General features: G+C 28.6%; 5 protein-coding genes across 13 annotated transcripts in view; 3 read left to right on the forward strand and 2 right to left on the reverse strand.

Moving 5' to 3' along the window:
• Positions 1-4,491, reverse strand: part of LOC122628303 (protein BTG3-like) — a 6,205-nt gene extending 1,714 nt beyond the window's left edge. Inside the window, exons 1-3 of one of the 3 annotated variants that reach the window (XM_043810467.1) lie at positions 4,372-4,491; positions 2,968-3,652; positions 1-2,879 (exon numbers count right to left, since the gene is read on the reverse strand). The exon at positions 1-2,879 is cut by the window's left edge and continues 1,714 nt beyond it. In XM_043810467.1, coding sequence (XP_043666402.1) covers positions 2,529-2,879; positions 2,968-3,411 — 795 coding nt within the window. In that variant the 5' untranslated portion in view covers positions 3,412-3,652; positions 4,372-4,491 and the 3' untranslated portion in view covers positions 1-2,528. Of the gene's footprint in view, positions 2,880-2,967; positions 3,653-4,156; positions 4,322-4,366 lie in introns of those variants that run through there. The other 2 variants (XM_043810466.1, XM_043810468.1) reach the window with 2 other exon arrangements.
• Positions 4,492-5,165: 674 nt separating this feature from the next.
• Positions 5,166-7,705, forward strand: LOC122628605. Its single transcript, XM_043811044.1, has 9 exons — positions 5,166-5,310; positions 5,381-5,538; positions 5,612-5,875; positions 5,940-5,995; positions 6,084-6,459; positions 6,531-6,681; positions 6,769-6,904; positions 6,978-7,540; positions 7,616-7,705. Exons 1-9 carry the CDS (start codon positions 5,230-5,232, stop codon positions 7,703-7,705), a joined length of 1,875 nt encoding a protein of 624 aa, XP_043666979.1. The 5' UTR covers positions 5,166-5,229.
• On the forward strand, positions 7,700-12,628 carry LOC122628302 (egalitarian protein homolog). Of its 3 annotated transcripts, none has more exons than XM_043810464.1 (7): positions 7,700-8,543; positions 8,937-9,081; positions 9,170-10,637; positions 10,712-10,792; positions 10,888-11,132; positions 11,200-11,585; positions 11,707-12,628. In XM_043810464.1, the coding sequence occupies exons 3-7, from the start codon at positions 9,225-9,227 to the stop codon at positions 12,069-12,071; spliced, it is 2,490 nt and encodes an 829-aa protein (XP_043666399.1). In that variant the 5' UTR covers positions 7,700-8,543; positions 8,937-9,081; positions 9,170-9,224; the 3' UTR covers positions 12,072-12,628. The 3 variants fall into 3 exon arrangements, with proteins under 3 accessions (XP_043666399.1, XP_043666400.1, XP_043666398.1); XM_043810463.1 differs by having other exon boundaries at positions 7,701-8,543; positions 9,155-10,637; XM_043810465.1 differs by lacking the exon at positions 8,937-9,081 and having other exon boundaries at positions 9,155-10,637.
• A 550-nt stretch (positions 12,629-13,178) lies between these two features.
• Positions 13,179-15,478, reverse strand: LOC122628328 (methionyl-tRNA formyltransferase, mitochondrial). Of its 3 annotated transcripts, none has more exons than XM_043810532.1 (6): positions 15,105-15,478; positions 14,707-14,904; positions 14,490-14,612; positions 13,783-13,961; positions 13,510-13,704; positions 13,179-13,409 (listed from the first exon to the last, which is right to left on the reverse strand). In XM_043810532.1, exons 1-6 carry the CDS (start codon positions 15,293-15,295, stop codon positions 13,240-13,242), a joined length of 1,056 nt encoding a protein of 351 aa, XP_043666467.1. In that variant the 5' UTR covers positions 15,296-15,478; the 3' UTR covers positions 13,179-13,239. The 3 variants fall into 3 exon arrangements, with proteins under 3 accessions (XP_043666467.1, XP_043666468.1, XP_043666469.1); XM_043810533.1 differs by having other exon boundaries at positions 15,294-15,471; XM_043810534.1 differs by having other exon boundaries at positions 15,121-15,261.
• Positions 15,479-15,593: 115 nt separating this feature from the next.
• LOC122628325 (transcription factor TFIIIB component B'' homolog) overlaps positions 15,594-17,500 on the forward strand; it is a 3,560-nt gene continuing 1,653 nt past the window's right edge. The window contains exons 1-4 of one of the 3 annotated variants that reach the window (XM_043810523.1): positions 15,594-16,055; positions 16,309-16,438; positions 16,511-16,936; positions 16,999-17,464. In XM_043810523.1, the coding sequence (XP_043666458.1) occupies positions 16,546-16,936; positions 16,999-17,464 (857 nt within the window). In that variant the 5' untranslated portion in view covers positions 15,594-16,055; positions 16,309-16,438; positions 16,511-16,545. Of the gene's footprint in view, positions 16,056-16,308; positions 16,439-16,509; positions 16,937-16,998; positions 17,465-17,500 lie in introns of all 3 variants that reach the window. The other 2 variants (XM_043810521.1, XM_043810522.1) reach the window with 2 other exon arrangements.

Consider the following 17,500-nt stretch of genomic DNA (forward strand, 5'->3'; position numbering starts at 1 on the left):
AAAGAAATGCTTTTATTTATTTGTTTTCTTTTTCTCTTTTTTACTTCGATCGAAAATTTCTTTCTTTAGACTAAAAGCAAGGTAAACTAAAAGCAACAACAATGCTCGTTATTAAATAAACGATTAATTTTCAATCCGACGATTTGTAGATTGTAATTTGTTAACAAATAGAGATCTCTTTGTGAAATGAAATCGTCTTTTCTTTTTTTCCTTTTCTTTTTTCTTTTTCTTTTTTTTCTTTTTGTTTTTCATGAAAATCCGATCGAATATATCAGTCGTTTTAAAATATACATATAAATATTATATATAGAACGTGTAAAGCGCGTTTAATTCGGGCAAAAATGATTATTGTAATTTTGATAGAAAAGTTCGAATTATTTCGTTATATCGTTCGTTACACACATTTTATATATATATACACATGCATACATACATCATCGGTATGTAATGCGCGCACGATGCGCAACGCGCGCGCCAACTACACATACACTCACACAAAGAACACGTCCGAATGCAACATTGCTTAATACTACATAAACATTTTCATATTTGCATTTATATAGACCTTTAACACCCTTTGCACTTTAACATTAAAATAACTCATCTGAATATAAGATTTAACAAAGTGAACACAAACATTACCTATACTAGAGCAATTACACATGCATTTAATTATAAATAACATGGAAATAGCAAAACTATAATATTTGTCGATATAAAATTTCGAAGAGCAATCCACTTATTTATAGTTAAATGATAAATTTGATTTTATACTGCAACGATAGTTATCTGGTTTGTGCCTAAGTTAGTTGGAGGGAAAAAAAGAAAAAAAAAAAAAAAGAGAGAGAGAAAGAGAAAAAGAGAAAAAAAAATATTAATTATTTTATAAATTTGTGATCAAAGAAAATTATACTGAAATCTGAATAATAAAAGTAGACAGAGAAATACAACATGTGATTTGCATCGTGAATAGATTCTGATAGATATTATCAACAATTGTATCCAATTGCCAACTAAAAAAATATTGCACTTCTTAAACATTTGTGATACTAAAATATTTATCGATACTAGGTATATTAAACCACTGTTTGCATTGGCAGATAAAGCAAATATATAGCTTATATAACTATAAGATACTAACTCGTGATAAATTGTCTACAATATACACGATTAAATGTACATTACATTGGTATCAATCTGACATTGCATTAATATTATAATTTTTAGTAAAATATTAATATATTAATACAATTAATGCACATTTATAAATTACAGATTAATGAAAAAGAGACTTAATTCTTTTATACCAAAGGACCATATATAAAATAAGAGATATCGATTTCTTATAATCATATACGACAGGCATAATATTCGTGCAGTACTTTTAACATAAAACAGAAATTCTAATGAAGGTGCCTGTATAATGTCATTTCTGAACAATACTATATTTCTAATTAAATAATATGGAAAAAAAAAAAGAATCGTAATATCATTATACTTTTACTTAATAAAATCAAATTACTTTCTTCACTTTAAAAACAAAAATGTGCATATGCACACATATACTCAAATATGTGTACATATCATACATTTTAAAACAATATTTCAAATACATGCTTCTATGATGTTCGGAAGATTCTATTTAAATCACTGTTATTATTAATCCAATGTAGTTTTCAAAAATGAAGAGAACGAAAAAGAAATTTCTTTCTCTACATTCGATGGCTCAAATTTATATGACGCAATGTTCATGATCAGCATAAAGAAAAGAGACAGGCTGTAAAAGGAACTGAACCGCGCTGTATAGTAAATTGCACGAATAATTTATCTATGACTTGCCATTCCTTTCAAATACATATACACAAATCAATACTGCTTCGTATATAGAGAGATTACTTACTCTATGTTTCACATAAAAAGTTCTTTTTAAAAACCAATCTGATAAGAAATTCGCAAACGGCTTTTAAAGTTCATTGCCTCTTTTCATATGGATACAAACTAATACATTCTATTTATATCCCCAATAGACTAGTGTTTTACAAGCAACCTTGCATCCGGAGTTAAATATCTATTATTTGGATTAATTATATGTATATAAACATGTAATAATACAACATCTCTTGTCATAAAAAATCGTAAGCCTTAGTCGCGATTTGAACAAGGTCATTTGTAATTACAGAATGAATCATTTTCATCACCGATAAATAAAGAAATCTGTTCCTAATGATTAATAAAAATATAATTAGGTTAGCCCCATAGATATATGCTTTAATACATAAGAAATGGCAGTTAAAATACTACACAATTACAAAGATAAAATAGAATGAAAAATACAAAAAAGAAATTACCATTGTCCATAGTTCAAAAAAAAAAAGTAATAATAATAATAATAATAATTAATATTAATAATAGTAATAATAGTAATAATAATAATAATAATAATAATAATAATAATAATAATAATAATAATAATAATAATAATAATAATAAAGGAACAGATTTCTTATTTATATCTGCATCAAATTTGTTTATACTTTAAGAGTAGCTTTTGGAGACCAGTGATGAAAACGGGTTGGGCCAGCAGGATAAGAAGGAGGAATCCATTTGTTTCCCCGATGGCCCATGAAGGGAGGTGGAGATGGACCGCTCAAAAAATGAGGTGGCACGATATTATACCATGGTTGAGTGATCGGATGAGGTCCATAGCCCATGCCAAAGGAGTGACCAAACCAAGTACGATTTCTGTTAACATGGAGTCTGGGACTGTTCAAATTGCGCCTCCTACCTGTACCAGTACTATTATGATGCTGATTTTGATTTGCAGAGCTCAAAGGTTTTACTTCATGTTGTTCTTCCATAGTAGAAACCAGTGGGGTTTTCTATGAGATATATCATGTGCAATTATTTTAGTTGTTCTTATTTATATCACAGATTGCATACATATCTAGATATAATTCTAATACATACCAGCATTTTTGTCTGCCTCTCAGATTGCTTATTTTCTTTTTCTACTTGCTCATCTCTTTGAAAAATTGGTACGGTATTTTCTTTATCATCAAATGATGCCAATGTGCAATATGATCCCTTACTTTCTCCAAAACGACAACAAACTTCATTAGGGTCAACCCAAAGTGTAAGCTCTACTGGTAGAGACAAATCTTCGTACTTCACTCCAGCAGCATTTGCTGCACTCTCCAAAGTCGCATCCCTTCTATTATGCCCATTCACACGTATGCAACGATAACCTTGACCTTTGAAAGGCTTATCAGGAAACCAATGATTTTTAAAACGTTCCGTCAACAATTCAACTAAATGTCGTTTGAAACATTCCAATTGATCGGGACTAAATTTTTCGTTTTTTTCTATCAGCTGTACTAAGAATAGTACTGCTGCTGTAATTTCGTTGCGCATGATACCAGTATTGGGTGATAAACTTATAAATTGCTGACTTGTTCCTCTTCTGATTAACTGACGCAATATTTTTGTAAACTAAAGTACCATTCGAGGAAGCAGATATGGAGTACATAGAGCCCTTTTACGACGCTACGACGTTTAAATGTTTTAAGATCTATGTTTCCTTTTTGAATTACAAACAGAATAATTTTACTGTTTTCCCTTTCCTTGCATTTAAATTCTTCTTTTTAACATTGACCTAAAAAAACCAAAATAACAAATTATTATCACATATTACGATATTTCTTTTTTCTTGATACATAGATTAGTTCCTTTTGAAAATCTTTTTTATAAGAAGAGACAAATACTTTTAATACGAACATTCCTAAAAAAAAAAAAAAAAATCACTCCGGAAATTTATATTTATTCCAAGCAAAGTTAATTTCTTAACTCCGATATGAAAACTATCTATTAGATAAACAATAACTAACATTTGTTGTTATTATTAAAAAAGATCGCCACAAGTATATTTATAATTGACTTTACAATATTAACAATATGGGCGTACATATGCGCTACGATTAATTGCATATTCCAACTGAACTACATAACAATATGTTATGCATATCAGTTGGACTACGATTTTTAGTTTCGAAGGTTAGGAAAATCTAGTAAAGTAAATATGAACAAATATTTAGATCGTTAATCTCTCGAATGATTGTTCACTCAAAATAATATAAAATTTCTACATGAAATAGCCTACATTTGGATAAAGAAATTTTTTCAAGCGACGAGCAATTTATGCCAGCTCATTCTTATGCCAAGAGAACGTGTGGCAAGCGATACATATATTTCTAATATCACTATTTTCAAACTTGTGTGAGAGACAATTATTCTTCGATACTAATCACTATTCATGTGTATTCACATCTGAACAACGCACTCATAATTATAATAATAATATTAAATTAACCTTACGAATTAATGTGGAAAAAAAACTCGTATTTCTGGCAAAACTACTACGTCCTCTCCCTCTTTAAATAAACGTACTCGACCCAACACGTGTTACGTTGCATCCAAGTCCATAAACTATACAAACTTTAGATAAATATATATTATCTGTTAAAAAATAAAATAAAAATTGTAAATGATTTGTCTATTTCTTTTATTATTATTATTATTATTGTTGTTATTATTAAATTTTCAAATATAAGTAAAATAGTTCTGTGTATAAAAAATTTTTTAATAATTTGAATAAATCGAAACGTTTAAAGAAGCAATGATATTCCGCACCAATTAGAAACTGTTTCACGCAAAATACAAAACTGATTTGTTCCTTATATAAACGATTAAATTTGTTTTTATAAATATTTGAAATCTGCCGTTAATTAGGGTAATTAATTCAAATCATTTAAATTATTTCATTTGAATGCGATAAAGCGAATAGATAAAGATTGAGAAATTTCTTTCGAAAAAATGAGAAAGGAATTTTAGAATTAAGCAGGGATAAAAGTTTTTAAGCCAAACATTGAACGCGGCATAATTTGAGAAGTCGAAATGTGTGACCACATTTTAATATTGAAAAGAAAATAAATTCGAGATTGCAAATTATCAGCAATTATTACCAAATTTATTGTGCAATAAATAATCGAGTGATAATCAATAAATTACATATTCTAATATTATATCAATATCTTCTTAACCTTATTTTTTATAGGTGTTATTTAATAATTAAGTGCTAGGTAAAAAAAAAAAAAAAAAATTAAAAAAAAGATACATTCCCCTAAAAGGGAATGAAAGAATAATAAATAATAATTTAAAATAACTTCTATAAAAATGGTTAATCTACAAGATATTAGTTGCCAGCTTATGAAGCCGGCTAAAGATCTTGCAAGTTGGAACTTTCCGCTTTCAGAAGTATGTATGTGTTTAGGATTATTTGTAAATGGATTGATTTGAATTTATCAATATTATAACCCCATTTCAGATTCTACAGGAATATTATTCTTTACTTGAAGAACATTGCAATGTTAATTTTGGAGAAGCTGCTTTAATTCTTCAAAATTCTGTTAATATATATGTACACAGAGTCGAGCGTCTTCGCGATGAAACCGCATGTTTAAGTGGAATGTTTATCGGTTACGAGTATGTATTTCTGTTTAAGCCTTTGTACAATAATAAAAGTAAATAATGAAATTTCTGTTTATAATTTTAACAGAGATGGAAATGCAAATGAAAATTCAAAACATAATAAGAAAAATTTTAAAAACTCCATTAATTTTGATGATTTTAAATTGTGCAATTTGGCAGATGAAGTGGGAAAGAATATTAATACAAAAAATAAATTTAATGTAGAAAAACCTGTGAAATTGTTAACAAGGCGCTTTGCTCAATTAGAAAATATTGCAGAAGATCTTGTACATAATATGACAGAAATAATTGATATTCATGGAGATGTTATTGGAAAAAAATATCATTTCAGGTATGTTACCGTAGTCATAGTATATAGATAATCTCATTAATGATAATCTATATATTGTGTATAGATGCAATCAATATTTGAATATGAATGGTCAACTGATAGATGAACCTACACCAGATGGTAAATATATATATGTGTGTGTGTGTATATATATATATATATATATATATATAAATGAGCTTAATAAAATAATTTATTAATTTTTTAGACTTTGGAATAATGGATATTGATATCTCTGCTACGTCGGGGTATTGCTCCAATATGTCAACATTTGATAGCAGTTATAATTTTAGCAATCCAATTAGTATATGTAATATAGTGACCAACAATAACACAGAAACTTTAACAAATTGTTGTTTATCACCAGTACTAGATAATACTGATTCAATTGATATAGAAGATTTCAATGTAACAAGCAATACAATTAATGAAAAAGAAGAGTCTGCAATTGTTGCTGGAAAAGAAAAATTTCAAAAAAATTCTGAAACTGACAAACAATTGCTTATTAATCATGATAGAAATATGAATGACACAGATAAAGTGTGTAATATTCCAGATAATAAAAATCATCTTTCTAACAAAAGGTATACACTTTTTATATAGGCAATATTGATATAATTATTATTAATGGGTTAACAATTTAATATAATTTTAGATTAAAAGAAATTAAATGTCCAACTGATACAAAGAAAATTGTACATTCAAAAATATGGGAACCAATATCTCTTACACATAACATTTCAATAAAAAAGAAACGTATTGATCTAATAAATACAACATCTTCAATAATTTCTAAGACTGAATCTGTAAGTTCATCTAGTATCAATCAGATTCAACTATTGTTATTTCATATATTTTTAAGATCACTTTTTTTTCTTTTTTTACATTTACAGAGAAAAAGAAAAATGATATCGCAAATATACAAGGATGAATGCATAGTAAATTTTCTTTTGAAAGAATCTAAAATGTTAGAAGAAAATAATTCTCTACATAGATCCAAAGAACAGATACTGCCACAATTTAAATCAGGCAAGACATTTGTATTATTACCTTTCAATATGATGATGTTCATTGAATTAATCAATATTATTTATTTTTTTAGAAGAGATCGATGAGATACAGAAAGTTTTTCAGGATTGTTTTAAAAGTAAAGAAAAATTAACTTCTTTTAATTGTGAAACAACAGATGCAACAATGGATGATTTAAAAATGAGACAAAATTCAACTGAAGATAATACATTTACGGACGATATATTCCTTGATGATTCTGGTATATTAGCAAATTCGTCAAGTATTCTTGATTACGAGACACGTCCTGTTTCTCCAACTGATTCAATAATTTCAAGGTCGAACAGTATCTCTTCACAATTTGATTCACAAAATTCTTTGCCAAATTACGAAAGATTGATTGAAGATAGAATGAAAGAACTTTTAGAAAATGCAGATGTTCAAACTGAACTTGATCGTAAAATTAATAAATGGCATCAGTCGATACAATCGAAACTTGCAGAAGTTGAACAAAAGCCTATATTTCGTATACAAAATTACGCATCTCAAATTATTCAAAAATTAAACGATAAAAATCAAAACGCTTCTTTTGATAATATCGTTGATGGTGAACATAGCTATGACGTAGCTAGATATTTCTTGGCATTGTTACAATTGGTACGTATATTAACTTTATTAACAAAGAAATAAATGTTATATAAGCTTTTTAATAATTAACAATTTTCCCATTAGGCCAATACCTATAACGTGGATATAAAAAAAAACAAAAATATTGATGAATGTATAGAAATTATATTACTTGATGCAGGTAAAGATGCTTAAAAAAAAAAAAAAGAAAAGAAAGAAAAAAATTTTTATTTAAAATTAAAAGCATCTAACAATCCAATCAGATGTTAACCAAAGATACGCAAGTGCTGCTAGATGTAATAATAATTTTAACAACAAGTTTGCTCCATATGAATGATATGATATAAAGTATTTTTTTATAAAGTTATTTTTACATTTTACTTAAGAACTCATGAAATGCTAAATAAAGAAATATTTTTTTTCTAATTTTTTGTAGATAACATTATAAGACATGTGTTTCGTCATGTGTGTCAGCATTTTTTATCCTGTACTTTGTATTATAGAATATCAACGAATATTGAATGTAAATAAGATGTCTGTAGGCATGCGACCTCGCGAGCAACAAAAAAGGAGCTCACGATCGACAATGCTCCTAGTATTTCATTGAAAGTTTACATATCAATGTCGTGATGTATTATATTACGATTGATTACGATCTTTCGAAGAACACGCGCCAATAAACAGTTGTAGTTACGCAACGACAGGTGGCGATAACCTCTAGAAAATACCTGAGATCTTCACGAGTTTATCTGTACTAACCGCAATCTAGAAATTTGGTGTCCACTGTTCTCGGGATACTTGGTGATCTGTAATAATTGTTTCCGAAGTGCCTATTATTGTTATATTTATTATTATTTAATATTAAAATAATACAATGTTTTTATTTGGAAGCAATTAGTAATTAATATAATTTATGTTGACTATTACTATTGGAAATCTAATTAAAATGTGTTGACCTAGAAAATATTTAGATTTCATTTATTCAAATATGTCGAATATTTAATGAAGAGGACTAATGCTTCAGCCATCAATGGTAAATACTGTATAATTTATATCATACGAGATAATAATGTTTAATGGAATCTATGCATTACTACAAAATATTATGGTATTATGTTTTGTATACTATAATATAATATAATATTTTCAACAAATCTAATTTTACCAATGTAGAATTTACAATATTGTTAACAATGTAGAAATATTGATTTACATAATTGAATAATGCGTTAATCATATTAAATAATGTAGAGAGTGTAATATCGATAACATAGTTGATGGATTTTTTAAAAGTATATTTGATTAATATTTGTACGATATTCCTGTGTATGTGTGTGTGTGTGTGTGAGTAAATGAAATTTTTTCTAACTATAATTTAATTAATTAATGCTTTTACTATAACATATCACCTTGTATTTATGTGCAGGATCCAGTTTGTGTTATTGGTACTAGCAATGCATCTGCTCATTCGTATCGATCGTCATGCATATCTTTTATAAGGATATAAGAAATATTATTTTCTATGCTTGATTATGTATTTTTGTTATTACTATTGTCATTTGAATACTATGGTAAATAAGTATTATTTATCATTTAAAAAGTCTTTCTTTTATATAACATTAAAAAATATTTTAATATTGTTAGGATATTTCGTGACAGTGCCATCAAGTACGAATGATTAAAGGAGTCTCTTACAATAATAAAAACTTACGAAATGGACAGTTCCGAATACGAGATGGTGAGAAATATGACTCTCTTATTCTTCTTTGAACGTTTAATGGACAAAGGTGGACCACGGACGTTACACGATTTAAGTTGTCAATTCGGAGCTAAAGGATTCACTAAAGAAATGCGTCAAATAGCTGGTGGTTCCCAGAGTGGCCTTAAGAAATTTTTATCTCAACATCCATCACTTTTTATCATAAATGGTGATTATGTTTCCGTTAATACTTTTCAATCTGTACACGAAGAAGACAATGGATCTAAATTAAGTGGAACACGTGATTATGCTCGAGAAGCAGTAGAATATTTTTCTAATAAATTAATGCAGTACGGAGTAGGAACCGAGGTACCAATAACTAGCCTACTGGGACATCGATCGCAGGCCTCTCCAGAAGTAAGACACATTTCTGGTCAACGCTATAAAGAATTTAGAGATTTTCTCTTGAAGTATCCTGGTGCCTTTGTAGTTACGGACGATAATGTAATGTTAAAACAATACGAAGGAATGAAAGTAAAATTATTCGTAGAATTGGAACCCGATACGCCTATCGATCCTGAAGTTACTGTAAAATTATTACAATTTTTTGCTCAATGCATAGAAGAGAAGGGTCCAATTTTTATAGATATATTATTTAATATGGTTAATGAAAAATTTTGTCACGGACAAAATTGGACATCGATATTTAAAACTGTTCGAGATTTGTCTACGTTTGTAAAAATGTTTCCCGACACCTTTCACGTTCAAAGTAATCTCGTGACATTGATAGAACGTGGAAAGTCTTCTACGTTAGAAACAGACACGAAAACGAAACCTATGCAATTGACGCGAAGTCGAGGTAATGACGTAAATCGAATAAATGCGATACAATCATCGAGTTTATCAAATAATACACAGACACCCTCTCAGGCAGTAAACTCAGAAAATGTTGTATGTAACAACTCTCCGGTTGAAAATAATTCATCTCAAACTGCAAGTCCTACACCTGTTGAAACTAACAATAACTGCCCTTTAGTAAGTTTACAGCAACAAACGCTTAAACAAAGAATAAATACGCTTGTAATGAAGACATTAGCAGATAATACCGATAAAGATCGCAGTTTACAGAGTATTCAAAAGGGCGATGCATGGAAATTAAAAGTATTACAACAGACAAGGGTAATCGTGAACCCAAAAGAAAGTTTACAGATTATAGAAGATATAATAAATCCTCGCAAAGCACGAGCTGATAACAACGTTATTTCGTTTGATTGCGAAGGAATAAATTTAGGTGTTAAAGGACAATTAACTCTAATACAAATTGGAACTATGACTGGACAAGCTTATGTTTTCGATTTATTTACATGTCCCACCCTTGTACAGGCTGGTGGACTTCAAAAACTTTTAGAAACTGATAAAGTTATCAAGGTGAGTTCCTTTAAGGAAATTGATCGATATTTATAGTATAAATATTTCTTTACAAAATTATCTAATTTTTTTAGGTGATTCACGACTGTAAAAACGATAGCGTTAATCTGTACAATCAATTTAACATAACGCTAAATAATGTCTTCGATACTCAGGTATGTAAATATATCTTCCACATTTTAACAAGGTTCTTTTTTTTTTTTTTTTTTTTTTTTATTTTTTTATAAGAATTTTCTATTTTTACTTACAGATTGCACACGCTGTAATTCAATTCCAAGAGACAGGTAAACCTGTGTACAAAGTAAAGAATGTCAATTTAAATATTTTATGTGATCACTACGGGGCACCGTGTAATCCTTTAAAGGAACAATTAAAAAATATTTATCGTAAGGACCAAAGATACTGGTCTCGTCGGCCTATGACTAGAGATATGTTGATTTATGCTAGTAGCGACGTTCTCAGTCTCGTACCTCGAGTATATCTTTCTATGTCAAGGTAAATTACACATTTATTGAGATCGTGGAAATCAACGGAGAAGTAAATTTCTTGATATTACATATAGGTTGATCAAGCCGGAGTTTCAAAGCCTGTTTACAGAATTATGCGAAGAACAAATTCTGATGCATATAAAACCGGCAGAAGTGAAGGCTCGTAAGAAGCAAAGGAAAGTTGAAACGGAAGTTACTGATTTAAAGAAAAGAATGGAAGAGGCAACGTGTAAAAACATTGTATTAAGTAATCGAGAAATTCGTCTTCTTCGTTATTTAGACCTTACGGAGGAAGAGAAGGAGAAATTAAAGGGTAATTACAAGGTTGCTAAGAAATTGGAAAAATTAGAGAATATGGGTCAAGATAAAGGCGATAGCAGCGACGAGGACGACGAAGATAAAATGGAAGATACGGAATATCATAGCATGGACAGTTATACCTCGGAGAATTCGCATTCTGGTATATTTTATAATATTAAAATAACCAAAGTTTGCAATGAGAAGACTGTTACAAAGTACAATTCAAAGTACATTTATTGTTTTATCTTTATTGGATGATTAAATAATGACCGGTGTTCCAGGTGGAATATTGTCACCAAGAAATTCCGAGACTCCAAGTTTAACAGAATCTATGCAAATGGTTGATGAAATCCTATCGGATGCTCGAATGGATAGGTTGGAAAAAATAGAGAAATTAGAAGCAATACTTTCTGCTGTGACGACGTCTTCGAACGATCAATTATCGCCAAATAGTACAGAGGTTTCTCCAAGACAATGCGTGTGTAAATGTCTAAACGATAAAGTCGATAGCCCGTCGAAAGAAAATAAGGTATTGGTTAATGCTGCCTGCCAAACACTTAGTACAGGTGATATCGCGATAACGAGAGTATTCGTCACGGAGGAAGAAAAGGAACGAGTAAGATTACAGAATTCGCCAAAAAAATAGATGTTTAAGCTGCTTTTAATAGCAGCAAAAGATGTTGCCATTAATAGGTTCTTTTATAAATATGTAATGAAAACTGAGCAATGAAAATTGATCTATTTTGCGAATTTCATAATAATACTGAATAACGATGAACGACTCGGTTCATTGTAAATATATCGTTTGATGACATTTTTCCAAATCTGAAATATTATTGATATCAGATTTTTCATGGAAAAATATCTTTTTATCATATCATCGACACGTGATGATCGAGCTACTAGATAGATTACCTTTCTTTACGAATGTACAAGAAAGAAACATAATCAAACAAAGTAGCGATTTAATCATCACTTATTCTAGAAATGATGTTGCGATTTAATACGATACGTTAGTTAATCGCTTATATTGTATAAATCTGACCGTATGGTATTTATCAATAACTCTACTAACATGTCATATATTGATCCTTTTATGGGAAACATTTTACTGACATGAGCGCGCACAGGATAAATCGGAGGCTGAAGGAAAGTATTACTAAACAAATTATTCTTGGAAATATGAGTATATGTTTCTTACGAGAACGAATCGTTTCAAATGTTTTCTTTCTTTCTTCTTCTTTTTTTCTTTCTGTTATGCCTTCAGTTCCCTGTGTACACCAATAACAGATATATTAATTATTTAACATTTAATATATATATATATATATATATATATATATATATATAGTATTTCCAAAAAAATTAACTTATACGAAATTATATATAATTTTTCAAAAGTATATACACAAAATAAGAGATAAAAACGATAATTGTATCTTTTATCGTTTTCTTTTCTTTTTTTTTTTTCTTCTATTTACAAATTTAATTCAGCTTGACGAGATTCGCACTAGTCCACTTCTTTTATATAAACCTTCATCATTTTTTCTTGCTTTCCAATAATTACATATTAAAACGTATTTCGTTTGACTTTGTCCTATTTTTCTCAGCCGTTTAAAGTGCCAAGAGAATAAAGAATGTGTTAAAATAAACGAGCATGAATAAAATTCCCCTTTGTGTTCACTTCGAAATGAACACGTTCATCTCTTCGACATTGTAATCATGAAAAAGAAATAATAACAACTCATATGTGTATATTCCAAAGGTTTTTATATATATTCATTAAATAGTAAAGGTGTTGCAACTAATATTTTTTATTGAAAAACTATTATTCTTTGTTTCTGGCCAAGAATGAAACCATTGCTAAAATCATTTGCACTCATCGAACGACGTCCTGGAATACATACTTTCGCGACGGATATCCAGCTATCGTCTTTACATTTTACAATTAAAACTTTGTTTACTTTATCAAATGTCGCAACACCTGAAAATAGCCGGAAAGTTTCTTTCTAACATCATCATAACGATAACAAGATAATGATTATTATACAATTAATATCTTTTTCTGTTTTTTTTTTGTTTACCTGGTATATCTAGTTGTAAATGTGACAAATGATTCGGTTTTTCTATTTTTTTAATATCTAACAATTTAATCATCGTATTTCGAAATTTTGTAGTTAATGGATATAATCCTACAAGAGCACGTTGTAGATTGTATATATCTATAGCTGACATTTCATCCCATTTTATTAAGGATATCTTTGATGTAAATTTGGGAGCTAAAAAACATAACGAGAATTGCTTTTTTTAATTAGCATTCATGCATAATATATTTAAATTGTAAATAATATGTTTACCATACGTTGCCTCCGTTTCGTTTTGAGGTCTTCCATTTGATAATATGGATGGTAATTTTTTTATTGTCTCGACTAGAAGATTCGCGCCTATTTTTGCTAGTTTAGCACGTAATTCTGGTAATGTTTCGTCTGGGGTAATACTTATTTGTTCCTGTGCTATTATCTCTCCGATATCAAATCTAAAAAGAAAAATAGTTAATATGAAACCACCTTCATATTTATTATACATTATTTATATTTTATTATATGTCCAAATTTTTAAAGACCACATATCCATAAAGTATTGCCATATACAAAGAAATGTTAAAAATTAAATATTTTAATCTCTTGGAAGAGATAAAATATTTATCTTGACTAATAAGATATTTACTGTAATGTTATGTTGTTAAAATTGAAGTTGTATTAACTATAGTTACAAATGTGTTAACAATTATACTAATAATTTGAATATTACAACGGCTCCTCTATTTGTTTCACTTCTTTCAATTATTAATTTTAGTTTTAAATTTTAACTCTTTTTGAAAATAATAATGGCTCATACAAATAAATAACAATATTATAATGTAATAAATAGTTAATAAGAAGAAACATTTTGTTAACAATCAATTGTTTTTCTTTTCCTTTCTATCTCTTTTTTCTCCTTTTTTTTTTTTTTTTTCTTTTTTTATTGCATCGAAAGAACTCGGTTGTAATATGATGAAATTTACTTTTTCGGCAATATATTCATTATTGTAACACCTGTATGTGTATCTCCATTTTTTAAAGAGTATGTAATCGGCGACGCTCCTCTCCACTTTGGTAATAAACTGCCATGAACATTTAACATGCCTCTACAAATAAATAATTAATGTAATTCAATTAAAATTCTTTATAATAAAGAACTTACTTCAATATTATATATATCAAAAGTAATAGCGCACTTACAATGGAAATGAATTTATTATCTTCTTTGGTATTAAATGACCGAAAGAAACAACAATTCCTATATGAAAACCATCAGTGTCAAATGTTACAGGCCAAGTTCTCATCGCAATTCCATTTTGCATTGCATAATCTCTAACTTCTTGTTTCTTGTTTTGTTGTGTAGTGACGACTTCTAGTCGACATAGTGTTTTCAACTCGCTATACGATAAAAATATATATCCGTGAATTAAATTAATAATACATTGAAACTTTTGAATAAATCGACTGAATGCAACCAGAATAATGCAAATCCTTTGAAAACAATTTTATTGAATATCACTTTTTGGTATAATATTTTATTGTACATCATATAATTTACAAATAATCGAGAATAATGAGTAATTAAATTAAAAACTAACTATTCTTTATGTAAACCTTTTAAACTTTCTAAAGAAAAATCATCGACTCCAAAAAATAATACACTCCACGGTCCTTCTTTGGGAACAGTATGTATTTGTTTTTTTGAAACCTTAAATATTCTGAACGAATTTGTAAATGGTTGTGTGAGATCAAGAAACTTATGTTTTATCTTATAAGTTTTTACGAACATTATAAAAGGTTAGTTTATATGGAATCGAAAATTACAAACATCTTCGATCAACGTTCATACACGTACTACTTCCGTCGTGGTTAAGATCGATCTGTATAACCTCTCGTATGACACGAGTTGAAATACCGCACCGACGTATCGCTGCGCTATCTGAACGCTATTTGCCGAACTATCTTTTCGTTGAACCAATCATCGACGTTTCATTTCGTCGTAATTCTTCAATCTGTCGCTAGGTGTCGCATGCTTTATAAGCATCATATATACATACGTTTTTTGACAGTACCGTAACATTCACGTTTCAATATATACAAGCTTTAAAGATTTTCTTCTAACTCTACTTTGGCCACGGGTAGTCCATCGAACAGATCCAGGCTGAAACATTTAGGTAGTCACCAATAGAATTTCATCGTACTGTAGAAGGATTTTAAATTTTAATGAGCGAATCAAATCGATTATGATACATCTTAAAGTTGGTAATATGGAGTAAACGATATTTTTTAATGTCATTGTATGTTGCAGTTGAAGGAAGAATAAGATGTTGGAATATAAAAATATTTGTATAAATATACTGTCTAATAGCATGATATTTTTAATCTTGTTTAATCTTATTTAATATTTATATCTATATATATATTTTTTGTATTATTTCCAATTATTCGTTTTTCATAATATTTTTGTAAAAAGAATTTAAGATGCAAGACAATTATAACTCTTCCAGCTGTCACTTTAAATGGGCTGGATTATTTATATTTGGACGAATGTAACTGATAGTTATAATTATTAACAATTATTTTTAACATTGAATTATTTTATTTGCAAATATTAAGTAATATTATCATTTCTTGTTTTTAAATGTAAGATAAGATAATGGAATTAATTATTAATTGTATTAATCTCTAATGAAACTATGCTTAAAATATATCATAAATATAGATGCTTTTAAAATATTTATATATATATATATATATATGTATATATGTTCGTACTATATATATATTTTTTATCATTTTCAGGAGATTTCAAGCATATATATAAATTACGTATAATATATGATAATGAAAATGATAAATTACAAACAAGATAGTGATGTATATATTCTTAATTTTTTATTATAAACTAGGAACTATATTACCAATTACAGGTATGTCAATATTTTTTATATTATTACGTAAAAGTTAAGTATGAATTAATTTATAATTTTATATTCCATCTAGGTTTTTTAAATATCTAACGAGTTACTTTTAAGCAATATGAGACGTGCCAGAATAAAAGCATTAGCCACAGTACCAGTGCGTCGAAAGACGACACAAAACATAGTTACAGATGAAACGGATAATAGCAATGAAAATAAAAACGATGATAATAAAGATAACGATAATAAAGATAATAATAAGGATAAGAAGGATAATAGTGATAATAAAGAGCAAAGTGATATTAGTAACCAAGAGGATACACCTGCAAGTGTTTGTCAAGAAAATGACGCATCAGAAGAATCAAATAGTAAGGAGAAAGCAATAATAAATGAATCTCATAAAATACAAGAACGTGTCGAAGAGAAGCAAAACGTTCAATCTAATTCCATAGAACTAAACAGTCCACAAGTAACTCATCCCCCTGAAGTTCCTAATACAAATATAAATGGTAAATATTTTGAATGAATTAAATAATCGTTAAAAAATGTATAACCTATAATTGCAATTTAGTGTTAGGATCACCAACTAAGACTGCGCAGAATCGATCTTGTTTTATGAGACCTGTACCAAGATTAAATAATAGCGGTCGAATAAGAAGCAACAGTATTCAAGGTAGCGGGGCTAGTGCAAGCGAATCGGAAGATGATAGTAAAAGGATAATTAATAACGTAACAAATAGAACGCGCAATGATTCAGTGTGTTCCATTCAAAGCAGTAAAGAAGTTAATTCTAATAATGTATCGAGCAATGCTACTACTAAATTAAAAACTGGTCAAAAGAGACGTATATTAATATCAGAATCGGCAAGAAAGTTAGCCGAAGCTAGAAGAGAATTTCTCTTAAAACACGAGAACAAAACACCGGATAGAACGAAGCTTACAATGTACGATTTAATATATTATAATCCTGTTACAAATCCTATGAAAAAATCAAAGGAACCGGGTATAAGTCACATAGACAGAGATTCTATTTCTCAGTGAGTATAACGAATTATATTTATTAAACATAAAAT

Source organism: Vespula pensylvanica, chromosome 4 (genome assembly GCF_014466175.1).
Source record: "Vespula pensylvanica isolate Volc-1 chromosome 4, ASM1446617v1, whole genome shotgun sequence".
In the NCBI taxonomy this organism is placed as follows: Eukaryota; Metazoa; Arthropoda; class Insecta; order Hymenoptera; family Vespidae; genus Vespula; species Vespula pensylvanica.